This window comes from Lethenteron reissneri, chromosome 57 (genome assembly GCF_015708825.2).
Source record: "Lethenteron reissneri isolate LAM-NWPU_2019-01 chromosome 57, ASM1570882v1, whole genome shotgun sequence".
In the NCBI taxonomy this organism is placed as follows: Eukaryota; Metazoa; Chordata; class Hyperoartia; order Petromyzontiformes; family Petromyzontidae; genus Lethenteron; species Lethenteron reissneri.
The window spans coordinates 8689496-8711781 of NC_083835.1; the positions used below are offsets into that span (position 1 = coordinate 8689496).

Below are 22286 nucleotides of genomic sequence, written 5' to 3' on the forward strand. Positions count from 1 at the left end.
TTGGGCTTTTTGCCTTAACTATGTCTGGCTGACACTCCCACTGTCTCTGCCGCCTGCACGGGTGACATGTGCCCGTTCATCAGGCCTTATCTTTCCTTGAAGCAAGGTTGCAAATTCTGCCATCCTAGCCCTCCTCCAGTTCATTACTTAACAACACCTGGTGTTTTGCAGTTTGCTGCGCTTTGGTGTGTTTCCTTCATTAAAAAAACAAGTAAAAAGATAATATATAAAAATATCATCAAATATTATTAATCTCAATTTTGGAAGAAGGGTTAGTATACAACACCTATCCCTCTCTCGCTCCACTCCCTCCACCCCCGCTCACTCCCTCTGCATCCCTTCTCTCCCCTCACTCACTCCTCACTCACTCTTCACTCACTCACTCACTCACCCACTCACTCACTCCTCACTCACTCACTCCTCACCTACTCTTCACTCACTCCTCACCCACTCCTTACCCACTCCTCACTCACCCACCCACTCCACTCACTCCTCACTCACTCACCCACTCACTCACCCACCCACTCACTCACTCCTCACTCACTCACTCCTCACTGACTCACTCATCCACTCACTCACTCCTCACTCACTCACTCCTCACTCACTCCCCACTCACCCACTCACTCTCTCCCCACTCAATCCCCACTCACTCACTCACTCCCCACTCACTCCCCACTCACTCACCCACCCACTCACTCACCCACTCACCCACTCACTCTCTCCGCACTCACTCCCCACTCACTCCCCACTCACTCACCCACCCACTAACTCACCCACTCACTCCTCACTCACCCACTCACTCCCCCACTCCTCACTCACTCACTCACTCCCCACTCACTCACTCACTCACTCCCCACTCACTCACCCACCCACTAACTCACCCATTCACTCCTCACTCACCCACTCACTCACTCACTCCCCACTCACTCACCCACCCACTAACTCACCCATTCACTCCTCACTCACCCACTCAATCACTCCCCCACTCCTCACTCACTCACTCACTCCCCCACTCTCTCCCCGCCCACTCCACTCCCCGCCTCAGGCCCACCGGGCGCAACAAATGGAGCGAGGTGAGGGAGGTCGAGGTGAGGGAGGTGAGGGAGGGCGAGGTGAGGGAGGTGAGGGAGGTGAGAGAGGGCGAGGTCGTGATGGGCTCCACCCCGGGCTCCTCGGAGCCCGACTCGGACCTCCTGCGGGCCTCGTTCCCCGTGGGCGAGCCGGTGGACTTGTGCCACGGACTCTCGGTGCTCATCAGCAGTCCGGACGCGAGGGTGCGACCCGTCTACCGCACGCTGCCGGCCAGAAGACTGAGTACGGGCACACACAGACGATGTTCTCACCCCCCCAACCCCACATCCCCACCACCCCCCCCCCCCCACGACCTCCTGCACACCAGGCGAGGTAGTCAACATCTCCTAGCCACCGTGATGATGATGATGATGAGAGAGACACAAACTCCAAATATACAGCAGCAGGCATCGTCAGAGTCAGGATCGAACCCACGACCTCCTGCACACCAGGCGAGGTAGTCAACATCTCCTAGCCACCGTGATGATGATGATGAGAGAGAGACACAAACTCCAAATATACAGCAGGCGTTGTCAGGGTCAGGATCGAACCCACGACCTCCTGCACACCAGGCGAGGTAGTCAATATCTCCTAGCCACCGTGATGATGATGATGAGAGAAACACAAACTCCAAATATACAGCAGCAGACGTCAGAGTCGGGATCGAACCCACGACCTCCTGCATACCAGGCGAGGTAGTCAACATCTTCTAGCCACCGTGATGATGATGATGAGAGAGACACAAACTCCAAATATACAGCAGCAGGCATCGTCAGGGTCGGGATCGAACCCACGACCTCCTGCACACCAGGCGAGGTAGTCAACATCTTCTAGCCACCGTGATGATGATGATGAGAGAGACACAAACTCAAAATATACAGCAGCAGGCATCGTCAGGGTCGGGATCGAACCCACGACCTCCTGCACACCAGGCGAGGTAGTCAACATCTCCTAGCCACCGTGATGATGATGATGAGAGAGACACAAACTCCAAATATACAGCAGCAGGCATCGTCAGGGTCGGGATCGAACCCACGACCTCCTGCACACCAGGCGAGGTAGTCAACATCTCCTTGCCAGGCTGAGACGACCACCTCACTCCAACCGAGCCCGGCTCACTCTGGGTGCGTCTATGCGGGTCTCAGCGGCACCCCTAATGTGATTTTCCCGTCCACCTTTGTATCCCAGTCCAAGCCCCGAGGCCTGGGAATCTCTCCCTGAAGAACGACAGCCATGGGAACTTGGTGGTGAGTTGGGAAGTTCCCGACCTGACGCCCATCTCGAGACTACCGAGCAGCCTGGTGTACAACGTGTGCATGACGGACCGCGTGGGCACGGTGAGGAGCACGCCATCATCATCAGCACCACCATCGTCATCATCATCATCATCGGCAGCAGCATCACCATCATCATCGGCAGCACCACCACCACCATCGTCAGCATCACCATCAGCAGCATCATCATCATCAGCAGCACCACCATCATCAGCAGCATCACCATCATCATCGTCAGCAGCATCATCATCATCATCGGCAGCAGCATCACCACCATCCTCGGCACCACCACCATCATCAGCACCACCACCATCGTCGGCAACACCACCATCGTCAGCATCAGCAGCAGCATCACCATCATCAGCAACATCATCGTCATCACCACCACCATCATCATCACCACCACCATCCTCGGCACCATCATCAGCATCAGCATCATCACCATCATCGTCAGCATCACCACCAGCAGCATCACCATCATCAGCATCACCATCGTCAGCACCGTCATCACCATCATCAGCATCATCATCAGCATCATCATCAGCATCATCAGCATCATCACCATCATCAGCACCATCACCATCATCGTCAGCACTATCACCATCGTCAGCACCACCATCATCGTCAGCACCATCACCATCATCATCAGCACCATCATCAGCACCATCACCATCATCATCAGCACTATCACCATCATCGTCAGCACCACCATCATCAGCACCATCACCATCATCGTCAGCACCACCATCATCAGCACCATCATCATCAGCACCATCATCATCAGCACCATCATCATCAGCACCATCATCATCAGCACCATCATCATCAGCACCATCATCATCAGCACCATCATCGTCAGCACGGTCATCATCAGCAGCATCATCATCAGCACCATCATCGTCAGTACCGTCACCATCAGCAGCATCATCATCAGCATAATAATCATCAGCACCATAATCATCAGCAACATCATCGTCAGCACTATCACCATCGTCAGCACCACCATCATCATCAGCATCATCATCAGCACCATCATTATCAGCAGCATCATCATCAGCACCATCACCATCAGCACCATCATCAGCATCATTAGCACCATCTTCAGCAGCCGTTATCAAGATCATCAGCAGCAGCAGCATCATCGGCAGTGTCATCATCACTGTCATTACTACCCTTACTATCGGCAAGCATCATTAGCAGCAGCCGTTATCAGCATCATCAGCAGTAGCTGTCACCCATCACCAATACCATCATCACTGTCATCATTACGACCATCATTATCGGCAGCATCGGCAGCATGATCAGCAGCAGCCATTATCAGCATCAGCATCATCATGAACAGGGGCGTTATAGAACAGTAAAATAAGAATAGGCTTTACCCCTTTCTGGCAATGAAACCGGAGTTGCGTTAGGACGTCCCAACGCCAAATATATCAAACTCTTTGCGAGAAGAAATCAAGTCTGCGTTCACCACACACACAGTACTTGTGACTAACGTGCCAATGAGCACGCTCTGACGAGATCTAGTCGATGCATTTGTCTTTGAAACTGATTGGCCTACATCAGAGACGGCCTTTTATGTGGCCAAATCTCACCACCGGTGTTGAACCAAAGAACGCCAAAATGCGGCCAGTACACAGACAATGCCACGCGTATCAGAGCTTTTATAGCTCGGGGTGAACAGCAGCTACATCACGATGTCCCCTGTTTCTTTGGAGCCATGATAAAGGTTCGATACCGGCAAAGACAGTCCCATAAGACGTGCATTTATGCCATTTGGTTCTTTCGGCAAAGTCACGTAGGTTAGAACAACACATTCCTGCGGAGGGAGCTGGTAGGAACGTTGGGTTGCTCGGTCAATGGCCAGGGTCAACGGCGGCGTGGTGTATTCCGAAAATATGCTCGACTGTGAGGGCGGGCACAAGCCGGCGTGAGTAGGTTAAACGTTGAGTTTTATAAGGGCACCACGGGGTGACCAGCCCCTCCCCACCCAGCTCCACCCTCCCCACCCAGCCCCTCCCCTCCCCACCCTCCCCACCCAGCCGCTCCCTCCCTCCCCACCCAGCCCCACCCTCCCTCCCTCCCCACCCAGCCCCACCCTCTCCACCCAGCCCCACCCTCCCCACCCTCCCCACCGATCCCCTCCCCACCCTCCCCACCCAGCCCCTCCCCACCCTCCTCTCCCCACCCAGCCCCTCCCTGCACGACGGACGGACACAACAATCCCATGTGGGCTGGTGCAACCAGGAGGTTCCTACCAGTATAAAATAAATCACGACAGTTTCGATCGTAACGCAAGCGTCTGTCATCAGGTGGGACAGATACAGCAGGGCAACTGCTGACGTAGGAGAAATAGTCGCTGACCGTTGGGTGAGGCAGCCCAGGAACAGGATCTCCAGCACCTCCGGTGGCTGGGGGCCTTCTCTCACATTTGTAATATGAGATGAGGGGTAACTGGGCGATGGTGATTGGCTCTGCCGGCCTCAGCCCGCAGCCAATGGGACGTCGAGCCAAGGGCGTGGCCCTGGGGCTGTACAGCAACATCTAGAAGGTTCCAAGGGTGAGGCTTATGATTGGCTGCGTGGCATCAGGTGAGCCAGGTGGTATAAGGGGTGGAGAGAGACAGCTCGGGGTCAGTGTGAAGAGCTTGAAGGAGAGACTATGTCTTGTGCCTCCGGGACACGCAAGCGGCCACGCGGCAGGCCGGAGGCTGTCTCCCGAACGCCGTTAGCCAGCGGTGCGAGGGAGCGAACGCCACGCTCGAGTAACGGGAGTAACTAGAGTAACGAGAGTAATGGGAGTAACTGGAGTAACAGGAAAAAGGAACCCCGAGAGAGAGAGCTGTGAACGGGGAAAAGTAACGAATAAAGACAAGACAAGAGAATACGATATCGTCCGGAGTGGGTTTATTACACATTGACACGCTAATCTCTCACATTTACATTTACGTACAAATTCCTTTTCTAAACTCCGGCCACTTAGCATTGGGTTGAGCCCACTAAAAATCCCGATATAAACTCTTGTTGCAGCAGCTTTCTCTCTCTCTCCTACGTCAGCAGTTGTATCTGTCCCACGTGATGACGGACGCTTGTGTTGTGCCCGAAACGTCGTGGTTTAATTTGTTTTATTGTCTTAGCTACGTGACTTTACCGAAAGAGCCAAAGAGTATGGGTCCCTGCAGTCACGCAAACTTCAGGTCGAGATTGACGCGCATTCATGTTCATGCGATCTCACTCAAAACACTACATAATGGATACACAATAGAGTAGGTACCGAAAGAACTAAGAGTATGAATCCTTGCAGTCATGAAAGCTTCAAATCTAGAACACAATAGAGTGTTTAATACTGGTAGTAACCTGGTTACACCAGCCCACACGGGATTATTGTGTCCGTCCGTCGTGCAGGGAGGGGCTGGGTGGGGAGGGAGGGGCTGGGTGGGTAGGTCGGGGAGGGTGAGGAGGGGGTGGGGAGGGACTGGGTGGGGAGGGTGGGGAGGGGCTGGGTGGGGAGGGTGGGGAAGGGGCTGGGTGGGGAGGGTGGGGAGGGTGGGGAAGGGGCTGGGTGGGGAGGGGCTGGTCACCCCGTGGTGCCCTTATAAAACTCAACGTTTCACCTACTCACGCCGGCTTGTGCCCGCCCTCACAGTCGGGCATATTTGCGGAATACACCACGCCGCCGTTGACCCTGCAGGACATTGACCGAGCAACCCAACGTTCCTACCAGCTCCCTCCGCAGGAGGAATGTGTTCTCTAATGCCTCGTCACAGAGGCATGATCGCTCGTTGTCGCGATCGAAACGTCGCGCTCAATTACTTCTTTATTTTCCTATCGACGCGACTTGACCGAAAGAATCTCAGAGTGTGGTTGAATGTTGAAGATGAAGCTCACCTCGTCACCTCCTCCTCCTCCTCCTCCTCATCATCATCCTGTAGATTTGTATCGAGAGGAAGGAACCCATGGCGTTCATGGACAATGAGAAGGTGCACCACATCGCGGTGCAGGCCCTGCTGTGTGACAGCTGGGACGGCATGGGGGACACCAAGAAGTGCTGGGATCACCGCAGCGAGTGGCAGCACCTCGTGATCCCAGGTGACGGTGGTGGCGGTGGTGGTGGTGGTAATGATAATGGTGATGACAGTGGTGATGGTGATGAGAGTGGTGATGGTAATGATAATGGTGATGACGGTGATGAGAGTGGTGATGCTAATGAGAGTGGTGATGAGAGTGGTGATGGTGATGATAGTGGTGATGATGATAGTGGTGATGAGAGTGGTGATGGTGATGATAGTGGTGATGGTGATGATAGTGGTGATGGTGATGATAGTGGTGATGATGATAGTGGTGATGGTGATGAGAGTGGTGATGGTGATGATAGTGGTGATGATGATAGTGGTGATGGTGATGATAGTGGTGGTGGTGGTGGTAATGATAGTGGTGATGAGAGTGGTGATGGTGATGATAGTGGTGATGGTGATGATAGTGGTGATGGTGATGATAGTGGTGATGATGATAGTGGTGGTGGTGGTAATGGTAATGGTGATGACAGTGGTGATGGTGATGACAGTGGTGATGGTGATGATAGTGGTGATGGTGATGAGAGTGGTGATGATGATAGTGGTGATGGTGATGATAGTGGTGATGATGATAGTGGTGATGGTGATGATAGTGGTGATGATGATAGTGGTGATGGTGATGATAGTGGTGATGATGATAGTGGTGGCGGTAATGTTAATGGTTATGCTAATGATAGTGGTGATGAGAGTGGTGATGGTGATGGCAGCTACATTGTCTGAAGGTGTGACGTTGACTAATAATGTGGGAGGGAAACGCCGAAGGGCCTGGAGAAAAATCCACCTGCGCCAAGGAGAGAGAGAGACACACAAACTACAAATATACAGCAGCAGGCGTCAGGGTCGGGAATCGAACCCACGACCTCCTGTACACCAGGCGAGGTAGTCAACATCTCCTAGCCACCGTGATGATGAGAGAGAGAGAAACACACAAACTCCAAATATACAGCAGTAGGCATCAGGGTCGGGATCGAACCCACGACCTCCTGCACACCAGGCGAGGTAGTCAACATCTCCTAGCCACCGTGATGATGATGATGAGAGAGAGAGGCACGCAAACTCCAAATATACAGCAGCAGGCGTCAGGGTCGGGAATCGAACCCACGACCTCCTGCACACCAGGCGAGGTAGTCAACATCTCCCGGCCACATTGGCGCCCAGTGGCGGAGAGACCTACAGCCCTCTGATGCGGGAGCAGCAAATAAATCCGAAGTGCTAGCAAGCTCTTTGTCACACGCGCGCCCCCAGTATGGGACACTTGCCCCAGCAGTCCGGCAAGGCTACACGGGGGACCTTTGTCTTTGCGTGTGTGTACAGCGCGGACGCACGAGGATGAGGAGGGGCAGGAGCCGCTCGTCGCGATGGCGCTCGTCGCTCCGGTCATCCTCGTCTTCCTCATCCTGTGCCTCGGCGTCAAGTACAGATGGTACAGCTCACCTCCTCACCACTCGCCTCACCACTCACACAAACTCCTCACCACTCACCTCACCACTCACACAAACTCCTCAACACTCACCTCACAACTCCTCACCACTCCTCACCACTCGCCTCACCACTCACCTCACCACTCACCTCACCACTCGCCTCACCACTCGCCTCACCACTCACCTCACCACTCACCTCACCACTCGCCTCACCACTCGCCTCACCACTCGCCTCACCACTCACCTCACCACTCGCCTCACCACTCGCCTCACCACTCACACAAACTCCTCAACACTCACCTCACAACTCCTCACCACTCCTCACCACTCGCCTCACCACTCGCCTCACCACTCGCCTCACCACTCGCCTCACCACTCACCTCACCACTCACCTCACCACTCGCCTCACCACTCGCCTCACCACTCACACAAACTCCTCAACACTCACCTCACAACTCCTCACCACTCCTCACCACTCGCCTCACCACTCCTCACCACTCGCCTCACCACTCATCACCACTCGCTTCACCGCTCACCTCACCGCTCGCCTCACCGCTCGCCTCACCGCTCGCCTCACCACTCGCCTCACCGCTCGCCTCACCGCTCACCTCACCGCTCACCTCACCACTCACCTCACCACTCACCTCACCGCTCACCTCACCGCTCGCCTCACCGCTCGCCTCACCGCTCGCCTCACCGCTCGCTTCACCGCTCACCTCACCGCTCACCTCACCGCTCGCCTCACCGCTCGCCTCACCGCTCGCCTCACCGCTCGCCTCACCGCTCACCTCACCGCTCACCTCACCGCTCACCTCACCGCTCACCTCACCACTCGCCTCACCACTCGCCTCACCACTCGCCTCACCACTCGCCTCACCACTCGCCTCACCACTCGCCTCACCACTCGCCTCACCACTCGCCTCACCACTCACCTCACCACTCGCCTCACCACTCGCCTCACCACTCGCCTCACCACTCGCCTCACCACTCGCCTCACCACTCGCCTCACCACTCGCCTCACCACTCGCCTCACCACTCACCTCACTACTCACACAAACTCCTCACCACTCGCCTCACCACCCACCTCACCACCCACCTCACCACTCACCTCACCACTCACCTCACCACTCACCTCACCACTCACCTCACCACCCACCTCACCACTCACTCGCCTCACCACTCACCTCACCACTCACCTCACCACTCACCTCACTACTCGCCTCACCACTCGCCTCACCACTCGCCTCACCACTCACCTCACCACTCACCTCACCACTCGCCTCACCACTCGCCTCACCACTCACCTCACCACTCACCTCACCACTCACCTCACCACTCGCCTCACCACTCGCCTCACCACCCACCTCACCACCCGCCTCACCACTCGCCTCACCACCCACCTCACCACCCACCTCACCACTCACCTCACCACTCGCCTCACCACTCGCCTCACCACTCACCTCACCACTCGCCTCACCACTCGCCTCACCACTCGCCTCACCACCCACCTCACCACCCAGCCTCACCACTCGCCTCACCACTCGCCTCACCACTCGCCTCACCACTCACCTCACCACTCACCTCACCACTCACCTCACCACTCGCCTCACCACTCACCTCACCACTCACCTCACCACTCACCTCACCACCCACCTCACCACTCACCTCACCACTCGCCTCACCACTCACCTCACCACTCACCTCACCACTCACCTCACCACTCACCTCACCACTCACCTCACCACTCACCTCACCACTCGCCTCACCACTCACCTCACCACTCACCTCACCACTCGCCTCACCACTCACCTCACCACTCACCTCACCACTCACCTCACCTCACCACTCACCTCACCACTCGCCTCACCACTCGCGTCACCACTCCTCACCACTCGCCTCACCACTCACCTCACCACTCACCTCACCACTCGCGTCACCACTCACCTCACCACTCACCTCACCACTCGCCTCACCATTCGCGTCACCATTCGCGTCACCACTCCTCACCACTCACCTCACCACTCACCTCACCACTCACCTCACCACTCGCGTCACCACTCCTCACCACTCACCTCACCACTCACCTCACCACTCGCCTCACCACTCGCGTCACCACTCCTCACCACTCACCTCACCACTCACCTCACCACTCACCTCACCACTCACCTCACCACTCACCTCACCACTCGCCTCACCACTCGCCTCACCACTCGCCTCACCACTCACCTCACCACTTCGCCTCACCACTCACTACCACTCGCCTCACCACTCGCCTCACCACTCGCCTCACCACTCACCTCACCACTCCTCACCACTCGCCTCACCACTCACTACCACTCGCCTCACCACTCGCCTCACCACTCGCCTCACCACTCGCCTCACCACTCCTCACCACTCGCCTCACCACTCGCCTCACCACTCGCCTCACCACTCACCTCACCACTCACCTCACCACTCGCCTCACCACTCGCCTCACCACTCACCTCACCACTCACCTCACCACTCGCCTCACCACTCGCCTCACCACTCGCCTCACCACCACCCACACAACTCCTCACCACCCACCTCACCACCCACACAACTCCTCATCACCCACTCACCTACTCACCACTCACCTCACCACTCCTCACCACCCACACACCACCTCACCACCCACCTCACCACCCACACACCACCTCACCACACACACAAACTTCTCACCACCCACACACCACCTCACCACCCACACAAACTCCTCAACACTCACCTCACCACTCGCCTCACCACTCACACAACTCCTCACCACACACACACAACTCCTCACCACTCGCCTCACCACTCACCTCACCACTCCTCACCACTCCTCACCACTCACCTCACCACTCCTCACCACTCACCTCACCACACAACAACTCCTCACCACACACACAACTCCTCATCACACACCTCACCACACACACAACTCCTCACCACTCACCTCACCACTCACCTCACCACTCCTCACCACTCACCTCACCACACACACAACTCCTCACCACTCTCCTCACCACTCACCTCACCACTCCTCACCACTCACCTCACCACACACACAACTCCTCACCACACACACAACTCCTCACCACCCACCTCACCACACACACAACTCCTCACCACTCACCTCACCACTCCTCACCACATACACAACTCCTCACCACCCACCTCACCACACACACAACTCCTCACCACTCACCTCACCACTCCTCACCACACACACAACTCCTCACCACTCACCTCACCACCCACCTCACCACACACACAACTCCTCACCACTCACCTCACCACTCCTCACCACACACACAACTCCTCACCACTCACCTCACCACCCACACACCACCTCACCACACACCTCACCACCCACACAACTCCTCACCACTCACCTCACCACTCCTCACCACTCACCTCACCACCCACACACCACCCACACACCTCACCACCCACACACCACCTCACCACTCACCTCACCACTCCTCACCACTCGCCTCACCACCCACACTCAACTCCTCACCACCCACACACCACCTCACCACCCACCTCACCACCCACACAACTCCTCACCACTCACCTCACCACCCACACAACTCCTCACCACTCACCTCACCACACACACACACCTCCTCACCACCCACACCTCACCACCCACACACCACCTCACCACCACTCACCTCACCTCACCACCCACACACCACCTCACCACCCACCTCACCACCCACACACCACCTCACCAGTCGCCCACCCACAGGGTTGGGAAGGGAGTGTGGAACAGATGGAGATTAGCCCACACTCCGCTGTGTGGCTCTTCCTCCACAAGCACGTGACCAGTGGTGACATCGTCACGGCGCCTGTGCCAGGCTAGGTGCACGATACGAAACGCACGGCGCCTGTGTGGTCAGCGCGCTGCGCTACGAACCAGAGGTCGCAAACGGGTTTTGATTCCTTACCCGTACCCGGCCGTACCCGTACGTACCCGTACCCGGCCGGGTACGGGTAGCGTACGGGTATTGGGTACCCGATTGCGACCTCTGGGATGAAGCCATGTTGCAGGCGCGGGTGGGTTGATTCTAGGAACTTTAATTGTGAGAAGAGACAAGACGTTGGGAAATGAGTGACAAACAGTTACTCACCAGTGACTCACGGCCTACCCGTACCCGTACCCGGCCGGGTACGGGTAGCCGGGTATCGGGTAGGGTACGGGTATCGGGTATCGGGTAGGGTATGGGTATCGGGTATCGGGTAGGGTACGGGTATCGGGTAGGGTACGGGTATCGGGTATCGGGTAGGGTACGGGTATTGGGTATCGGGTAGGGTACGGGTATCGGGGGTACCCGGTTGCGACCTCTGCTGCGAACCCGACGCGCCGAGTTCGATCCCCGCTCATGGCCAGCAGCACCATCAGTGGCGGTTCATCTGAACCAGGCCCTGCGCTTCGCCTAGGTCGACTCAGCCTCAAATGAGTACCTAGTGCACAGGAAACATCGCCACTGGGGAGACAAAGACGGCCGGGCGTGGTGCTGGCCACCCACCCGCTCGTGTGCCGTGCCGGCCTTCACAGGTGCTGCTCGCAGCACTTGCCCCAGCAGTCTGTGAAGGCTACACGGGGGACCTTTGTCTGTGTGCGCGTGCCACGCAGGATGGTCAAGGCCCACGTTTGGCCTCGAGTCCCTGGGCCCTGCGACCTCCTCCTCGACCTCAAAGTCGGCAAGGAGCAGCAGCTCGCACAGGTAACGACTCGACTGGTAGAGTCGTCCTCTCTGTCTCTCTCTCTGAGTCGTCCTCTCACTCTCTCTGTCTCTGTCTCTGTCTGAGTCGTCCTTTCTCTCTCTCTGAGTCTTCCTTTCTCTCTCTCTGAGTCGTCCTCTCTCTCTGAGTCGTCCTCTCTCTCTCTGAGTCGTCCTCTCTCTCTCTGAGTCGTCCTCTCTGTCTATCGTTATCACTACTATATTATTATTAGGGGCGCCGCGATGGGGAGATGTTAACTCCCTCGCCTGTTATGCAGGAGGTCGCGGGTTCGATCTCAACCCTGACGCTTGCTGCTGCTGTATATTTGGAGTTTGCGTATCCTCGTTCTCTTCCCCTGGTCGTGTAGATTTTTCTCTGGGTCCTCATTAAAAAAAAATTTTGATTGAAACTGTAAGACGAAGGGAGTATTTTTAGTATTTATCAGCTAAGGCCCATTGGTTATTACAAATTACATTTATAGCAGCAGCAGCAGCAGCCAAAAACTCTAAACAGGTGATGTAACATTATACATGTGGAGGGGAAACACCGTAGGACCCAAAGCGAGAAACATCCACGCGACCACAGGGCCAGAAGGAGACACGCAGACTCTAAACACCACACAGCAGGCCTCATGGCTGTGATCGAACCCACGGTGTTTTTTTCTGCAATATTTTGCTGTCTTTTCTTGGATTTTCTGTTTGCACTTAGTCACATATTCACTTTAAAATGTTTTTTGTTCATGTTTTTTGTTTGTTGCGGTTGCACCCGATTCAAGAGCCGAATGGCTCACAGGGATATACCTATGGGAACCTCATTTGCCAGTAAAAATATGATAATTGTTTTTTTTACCCTTCTATCTGGCAACAAAGGTGTCCGTTTTGTTGCCAGATAGAAGGGTAAAAAACCAATTATTAGGGCTATACCTAATAAATGAACTTGAACTTGAACGACCTCCTGCGCGCCGGGCGAGGTAGTCAACATCTCCCGGCCACCACGACGCGATTCCGAGCGCACGTTCCTGCCTCTCGTGCCAGGCCCCCACGTGCCGCGTGCCGGAGGAGATCTTCTCCAGCGTGGAGATCATCTCCGAGTGCCAATCCTCGGAGGCCGCCCGACAACCGCTCATCCCCTCCATCGCCACGGCTCCACCACCACCACCTCCTCCTCCGTCCGCTGCCTCCGTGGTCGTCGTGGCGGCGGCGGCGGTGGCGGTCACGGTGGTCACGTGTGCCGGGCCGCTCGCCGCCGGCTCTGACTACTGCTCGCTGGCCCAGGCCAACGCGGGCACCTCGGCGTGGCGACCGGGATGAGGCCTCGCTCCATCCTCCTCCTGCTGCTGCTCCTGCTGCTGCTGCTCCTGCTGCTGCTGCTGCTCCTGCTGCTGCTGCTGCTGCCTCCACTCCCTCCCCACACCGTGGGGGGGGGGGGGGGGGTCACCCGAAAGCAAAGCCCCGGGGCAAATTCACGATCACGACCTTCATGGACTCTGAACTCTCACTCTCATCTCACTCTACTCTACGCACTCTCCTACCTCTCATCTCACTCCACGCACTCTCCTACCTCTCCCCTCTCATCTCACTCCACTCCCCTCCATGCATTCTCCCGCCTCTCCCCTCTCATCTCACTCCACTCCCCTCCACGCACTCTCCTACCTCTCCCCTCTCATCTCACTCCACTCCCCTCCACGCACTCTCCTACCTCTCCCCTCTCATCTCAATCTCCTCCCCTCTACGCACTTTCTGGTTTCAGCCTGGTCACCAATGACTTCCCTAAAACACCCTGAGCTCATCGAGTTTCATTTTTGCACGCAAATTCGCGAAATTCCCGCTGATGCTGCGAACTTTTCGTTGTTGACAAATTCAAGTTTCGGTTTGAGCGGCACGCAACGAGCGATGACAATTCCTCGGTGGCAGGGCAAGTGCTGCCCCCTACTGCGTGAGCGTGTGTGTGTGCGCGTGTGTGCGTGTGTGCGTGTGCGTGCTGGTGTGTGTGTGCGTGCTGGTGTGTGTGTGCGTGCGTGTGCGTGCGTGTGTGTGCGTGTGTGTGTGTGTGCGTGCGTGTGTCTGTGCGTGCGTGGGTGTGCGCATGCGTGCTGGTGTGTTTGCGTGCTGGTGTGTGTGCGTGTGTGCGTGTGCGTGCGTGTGCGCGTGTGTGTGCGCGCGTGTGCGCGTGTGTGTGCGCGTGTGCGCGTGTGTGTGCGCGTGTGCGTGTGTGTGTGCGCGTGCGTGTGCGTGTGTGTGCGCGTGCGTGCGTGCGCGTGTATGTGCGTGCGTGTGTGTGTGCGTGCGTGTGCGTGCGTGTGTGTGCGTGTGCGTGCGTGTGTGTGTGTGTGTGCGTGTGTGTGTGTGCGTGCGTGTGTGTGTGCGTGCGTGTGTGTGCGTGTGTGTGTGTGCGTGTGTGTGTGCGTGCGTGGGTGTGCGCATGCGTGCTGGTGTGTTTGCGTGCTGGTGTGTGTGCGTGTGTGCGTGTGCGTGCGTGTGCGCGTGTGTGTGCGCGCGTGTGCGCGTGTGTGTGCGCGTGTGCGCGTGTGTGTGCGCGTGTGCGTGTGTGTGTGCGCGTGCGTGTGCGTGTGTGTGCGCGTGCGTGCGTGCGTGCGCGTGTATGTGCGTGTGTGTGTGTGCGTGCGTGTGTGTGTGCGTGCGTGTGCGTGCGTGTGTGTGCGTGTGCGTGCGTGTGTGTGTGTGTGTGCGTGTGTGTGTGTGCGTGCGTGTGTGTGTGCGTGCGTGTGTGTGCGTGTGTGTGTGTGCGTGTGTGTGTGCGTGCGTGGGTGTGCGCATGCGTGCTGGTGTGTTTGCGTGCTGGTGTGTGTGCGTGTGTGCGTGTGCGTGCGTGTGCGCGTGTGTGTGCGCGCGTGTGCGCGTGTGTGTGCGCGTGTGCGTGTGTGTGTGCGCGTGCGTGTGCGTGTGTGTGCGCGTGCGTGCGTGCGTGCGCGTGTATGTGCGTGTGTGCGCGTGTGGACCAGAGCTGACTACTTCAAGAGGACGGGATCCTCAGTCGTAACTCTGCGACATTCGTTTTCGCGAGCCACCGCGTGTGGATCAGGCCGACAATTAAAGAAGACGGAGATCTCGGTGGTAACTCTGTGATATCCACTTTCGCGGGGCCGTTCTGCCTGTACCAGAGCGTTACTGGGAGACAGACGGAGATCCCGGTGGTAACTCTGTGAGATCCACTTTCGCGGGGCGTTCTGCCTGTACCAGAGCGTCACTGGGAGACAGACGGAGATCTCGGTGGTAACTCTGTGAGATCCACTTCCGCGGGGCCGTTCTGCCTGTACCAGAGCGTCACTGGGAGACAGACGGAGATCTCGGTGGTAACTCTGTGATATCCACTTCTGCGGGCCGTTTTGCCTGTACCAGAGCGTCACTGGGAGACAGACGGAGATCTCGGTGGTAACTCTGTGATATCCACTTCCGCGGGGCCGTTCTGCCTGTACCAGAGCGTCACTGGGAGACAGACGGAGATCTCGGTGGTAACTCTGTGATATCCACTTCCGCGGGCCGTTTTGCCTGTACCAGAGCGTCACTGGGAGACAGACGGAGATCTCGGTGGTAACTCTGTGATGTCCACTTCCGCGGGCCGTTCTGTCTGTACCAGAGCGTCACTGGGAGACAGACCGAGGTCTCGGTGGTAGTTCTGTATATCCGCTTCCACGGGGCCGTGCTCTGCTAGCTGTGAGCGCCCCCTATTGGACGCCGATGGCGGAAAATGGAAATGGATTTTTTGGGGGGGGGGCAAATAAATAAATAAATAACGGGTGGTGCGGCCGAACAGTGCAAAGGCCCTCTCCCTCGTCGTCCTGGAGTTCAATTTGGGGGCAGGTTTCTGGGAACCCCAACCCACTCCCCCCCCCCCACCACCACCTGAATCGGAATGTTTATTTATAGTGGAGATGTTTGTTTCACAGATGTTCAGCAGTTTCACGGATGTCCAGTAGACACCCACCACAACCGCCACCACCAACACCACGGCCACCACGAGCACCACAACCACTACAACCACGACCACCACGACCACCACCAAACCACGACCAGCACCACCAACAACCAAGACCACAAACACTACCACCACCACCAAGACCACCAATACCACCACCACCACGACTACAACCACCACCACGACCACCACAACCACCACGACGACAACCACCACCACAACCACCACAACCACCACGACCACCAAAACCACTACCACCACCACGACCACCACCAACACAATCAGTACCACCACGACCACCACCAAGTCCTCCAACACTACCACCACCAACACACACGACCACCACAAAAACCAACACCACGACAACCACCACGACCACCACCACACAAATGGGCTCACCACGCTGCAGTGTGTGTGGGCAGGTTCGTCACATGCGGTATTGGTGGTGGTGGTGGTGGGGTGAAGTGTGGGTACTGACAGCTCTTGCCATGCTCAGCCGCCTAGCCGGGCGGCTTCTGCAAGCGGTGGCGTGAGCTGGCACCTGCAGGGCTGAACCTTTACCTTGTGTAAGCATTAAATGAATACAGCACTTTGATCGGAGTATTATGTATAAAGAAATTATTATGTACATAAAACATGTTTACGCAAATGTGTTTATTGAGATATATATATACACCAAATGATGCTTGTTATTATATATTATAAATGTTACATTATATACGGAATGTGTGTGTGTGGTGGGGGGAGCGGTGGTGGAGTGGTTAGCGCTACACTGCGCTACGAACTCGGCCATCCGAGTTCGATTCCCGCTCACGGCCAACACCAAGTGACGATTACCTGAACCGTTCTTGTGCCTCCCCTAGATCGACTCAGCCTCAAATGAGTACCTGGTGTGACGTGTGAACATTGCCACTGGGGAGACAAAGGCGGCCGGGGGTGGTGCTGGCCACCCTCGTGTGCTGTTCCGGCCTTCATAGGTGCTGCTCGCTAACAGCACTTGCCCCAACAGCCTGCTAAGGCTATACGGGGGATCTTTGTCTTAGGGGTCCATGAATGATCGGGCAGCTGATTGACACAATCATTACGGACGTTGCAAATCATCGATTATGTTTGCGAATGTTTCACTCCCGTGACGTGTGGCATGCCGCTGGCTCGGAAATGACAAATGATCGGATTCCACGATCCGGCCTCGGCTCCCCCTGCGACCGACCCAAGTAGCAACACCGCGGGGGAAAGTTTCTGGTGGCACGCGAACGGAGGTTGCCAAACAGACCCCCGATGGGAAGAGCTGCTGCTGCGTCGACCGGGTCGTGCATCAAGACCCTAATTCAGAGGTCGCAATCGGGTACCCGATACCCGTACCCTACCCGATACCCGGCTACCCGTACCCGGCCGGGTACGGGTACCCGTTTTCGACCCTGGTGCGGCCGGGTAGGCCGTGAGTCACTGGTGAGTCACCGTTTGTCACTCATTTCCCAACGTCTTGTCTCTTCTCACAATTCAAGTTCCTAGAATCAACCCACCCGCGCCTGCAACGTGGCTTCATCCCAGAGGTCGCAATCAGGTACCCGATACCCGGCCGGGTACGGGTGTAGGGTACGGGTACGGCCGGGTACGGGTACCCGTTTGCGACCCTGGTGCGGCCAGGTACGGGTAAGGAATCAAAACCCGTTTGCGACCTCTGTCCTAATTATAACACCTCTCCCCCCAATATTCAAATATGCTCAAAATGTCCCCCCCAATATATTGCTATAAAGAAAAATGTTATTGCTATGCGATGTAAATAAAAACAATTTGCTAAACCTTGGCCACAATATCTGGACTTGCCTTCATATAAATCAATGTGTAGATTTCTGTTTATATGATTGTGGTTATGGTTGTACTTTATGAATCCCTAATCTCTGCCATTACTTACAATGAAACAAGAAATGGTAAGCATTTACACCATTGGAGTAAAAAATATGATAATTGTTTTTTCACCCTTCCATCTGGCAACAAAACTGACACCTTTTTTACAAGGAGTCATGTTTGCATAGACCACAATACCTGCAGTCGTAATGCAAACAAAAAACATAACTCTGATAATGTGCACTGTCCCTGAAGTTCCAATGGTGTAAATGCTTACCCGAGCTCTCATACTCTGATGGTGCATTGTCTTTGAGTTGTGCGCCTTTTGATGTCATCTGGTCCAACACCATGTGAGACTAGACTCTAAGGAAAGCTGTCTCGGGTGTGGACCAATCAACTTCAAGGACAGTGCACATACATTATCAGAGTTGTGTTTTGTGTTTGCATTATGACTGCAGGTATTGTAGTCTATGCAAACATGACTCCTTGTAAAAAAAAGGTGTCAGTTTTATTGCCAGATGGAAGGGTAAAAAAACAATGATCAATAACAAGTTAAAACAGAGCAATGTAATACAATACGTTATTAGACATTGTAAAACATAAATAAAAAGTCCATCCCATGTGTTAGTGCATTTTTTTTTCATATTTTGGCCAGGAAATGAGTTTTCAAATGTAGATATTTTTTTCTGGGTTGGGACCCCCAGGACCCCTGGGAGATTTGCCCCCCCCCAATGTTGACTCCACGGCTACGGCCTTGGCCCGGATAGACCGCCAACAGCAACGCCTCGGTCACCTAGTCACTCAGTCAGTCACTCACTCAGTCACTCAGTCACCCACTCAGTCAGTCACTCACTCAGTCAATCACAGTCACTCACTCAGTCAATCACACAGTCACTCAGTCACCCACTCAGTCACTCAGTCAGTCACTCAGTCAGTAAGTCACTCAGTCACTGTCAGTCACTCACTCAGTCACTCTGTCACTCACTCACTCAGCCACTCACTCACTCACTCAGTCAGCCACTCACTCACTCAGTCAGCCACTCACTCACTCAGTCACTCACTCAGTCACTCAGTCACTCACCCACTCACCCACTCACCCACTCACTCACCCACCCACTCACTCACTCACCCACTCACCCACTCACTCACTCACTCACCCACTCACTCACTCACCCACTCACTCACTCACCCACTCACTCACCCACCCACCCACCCACTCACTCACTCACCCACCCACCCACCCACTCACCCACCCACCCACCCACTCACCCACTCACTCACCCACTCACCCACCCACTCACAACTCAACTGGGGCTGAACGATTTTGGTAAAACGTCGAATTTCGATTCTTCTGACAAGATATTGCGGTTGCGATTTGAGTTGCGATTAAAAAAATGTAAGTCAAGCTTCGGTTCAATATTCACTGTGTAATAGATTTAAAACATGCGATGGAGCATTACCACATACCATCAACATATGAACTGCTCTATATATTCTAATGCATGAGAACTTAAAAGATATTAATTTATTTTGAAAATAATAATTGAAATGAAGCAATCACACATAGAACAATTGTTAAGTTAAATAAGTAAAGTTATAATAATAAATAAATAAACAATTCCGATAAGTAATAGGACCTGTCAAATCGCAAAAAAATCGCAGCTTTTGCGTTTTGCTAATCGCTTTGTTTCAAATTGCGATGTCGATTTGAAATCGATTAATCGTTCAACGCAGCCACGGCGACTGCGGGATGATGAACCCGACTCCCTCCGCCGCTGGGGCAGAGAACGATGTGGTCCCCGCTTTCTACGAGGCGATGCAGATCCGAATAAAACTTTAGTTTCGACGAGTTTAACTTTGCGTCTCCCACGCAATCTGACGACGCGCGCTGCGGATACGGGGGGGCGGGGGAGGGGACGGGGGGGCGGGGGGTGAGAGGGGAGAGGTAGGAGAGTGCGTGGAGAGGAGTAGAGTGAGATGAGAGGGGAGAGGTGGGAGAGTGCGTGGAGGGGAGTGGAGTAAGATGAGAGGGGAGAGGCAGGGGAGTGCGTGGAGGGGAGTGAGATGAGAGGGGAGAGGTGGGAGAGTGCGTGGAGGGGAGTGGAGTGAGATGAGAGGGGAGAGGTAGGAGAGTGCGTGGAGGGGAGTGGAGTGAGATGAGAGGGGAGAGGTAGGAGAGTGCGTGGAGGGGAGTGGAGTGAGATGAGAGGGGAGAGGTGGGAGAGTGCGTGGAGGGGAGTGGAGTGAGATGAGAGGGGAGAGGTAGGTGAGTGCGTAGAGGGGAGTAGAGGGAGATGAGAGGGGAGAGGTAGGAGAGTGCGTGGAGGGGAGTAGAGTGAGATGAGAGGGGAGAGGTAAGAGAGTGCGTGGAGGGGAGTGGAGTGAGATGAGAGGGGGGAGGTAGGAGAGTGCGTGGAGGGGAGTGGAGTGAGATGAGAGGGGAGAGATGGGAGAGTGCGTGGAGGGGAGTGGAGTAAGATGAGAGGGGAGAGGCAGGGGAGTGCGTGGAGGGGAGTGAGATGAGAGGGGAGAGGTGGGAGAGTGTGTGGAGGGGAGTGGAGTGAGATGAGAGGGGAGAGGCAGGGGAGTGCGGGGAGGGGAGTGAGATGAGAGGGGAGAGGTGGGAGAGTGTGTGGAGGGGAGGGGAGTGAGATGAGAGGGGAGAGGTAGGAGAGTGCGTGGAGGGGAGTGGAGTGAGATGAGAGGGGAGAGGCAGGGGAGTGCGTGGAGGGGAGTGAGATGAGAGGGGAGAGGTAGGAGAGTGCGTGGAGGGGAGTGGAGTAAGATGAGAGGGGAGAGGCAGGGGAGTGCGTGGAGGGGAGTGAGATGAGAGGGGAGAGGTGGGAGAGTGCGTGGAGGGGAGTGGAGTGAGATGAGAGGGGAGAGGTGGGAGAGTGCGTGGAGGGGAGTGGAGTAAGATGAGAGGGGAGAGGCAGGGGAGTGCGTGGAGGGGAGTGAGATGAGAGGGGAGAAGTGGGAGAGTGCGTGAGGGGAGTGGAGTGAGATGAGATGGGAGAGGTGGGAGAGTGCGTGGAGTGGAGTAGAGTGAGATGAGAGGGGAGAGGTGGGAGAGTGCGTGGAGGGGAGTAGAGGGAGATGAGAGGGGAGAGGTAGGAGAGTGCGTGGAGGGGAGTAGAGTGAGATGAGAGGGGAGAGATGGGAGAGTGCGTGGGGGGGGAGTAGGGTGAGATGAGAGGGGAGAGGTGGGAGAGTGCGTGGGGGGGAGTGGAGTGAGATGAGAGGGGAGAGATGGGAGAGTGCGTGGGGGGGGAGTAGGGTGAGATGAGAGGGGAGAGGTAGGAGAGTGCGTGGAGGGGAGTAGAGTGAGATGAGAGGGGAGAGGTGGGAGAGTGCGTGGGGGGAGTGGAGTGAGATGAGAGAGAGTGCGTGGAGGGGAGTAGCTTGAGAGGCGAGTGACTGCATGTAATTCACTTTCAAGCGACAATGAAAATCAGTCGATGCTTAAGTAACAAGATCCTTTATTAGCATCACAGACTTCCTGGTAACATTGGTAAAGGGAGTCTGGACCCACAAGGGTTGGTGGGTCACAGAGTTTTCAAATAAACCAGAGACCACATGGGCTGCTGGGAGACGACCAATACCGAGATTGCACGGACTGCCAACTTCATGACCGTCACAATGTGAGCCGAACCGACGCTCTGCCAGCACGGCATGGGGTACACGGGTCGTGTTGTTGTTTTTATTTGTCCATTGGGACTATTTGAAGAACCGAGCCAGGTCGAAATGCCGATGTGCTACTGGCCTCAGAGCAGAGGTCGCAAACGAGTTTTGATTCTTTACCCGTACCCGGCCGCACCAGGGTCGCAAACGGGTATCCGATACCCGTACCCTACCCGTACCCGGCCGGGTAGGGTACGGGTAACGGATACCTGATTGCGACCTCTGGGATGAAGCCATGTTGCAGGCGCG

At 55.7% G+C, this 22286-nt stretch overlaps 1 protein-coding gene across 1 annotated transcript; it reads left to right on the plus strand.

Moving 5' to 3' along the window:
* Positions 1 to 944: 944 nt before the first annotated feature.
* Positions 945 to 13895, plus strand: LOC133357319 (uncharacterized; the record flags this gene model as incomplete). The annotated part of the gene is made up of 6 exons (XM_061575207.1): positions 945 to 1314; positions 2260 to 2408; positions 6277 to 6433; positions 7732 to 7840; positions 12484 to 12574; positions 13607 to 13895. Coding segments are annotated over 6 exons (1152 nt in total), but the record flags the coding sequence as incomplete, so codon positions are not given.
* Positions 13896 to 22286: the final 8391 nt, after the last annotated feature.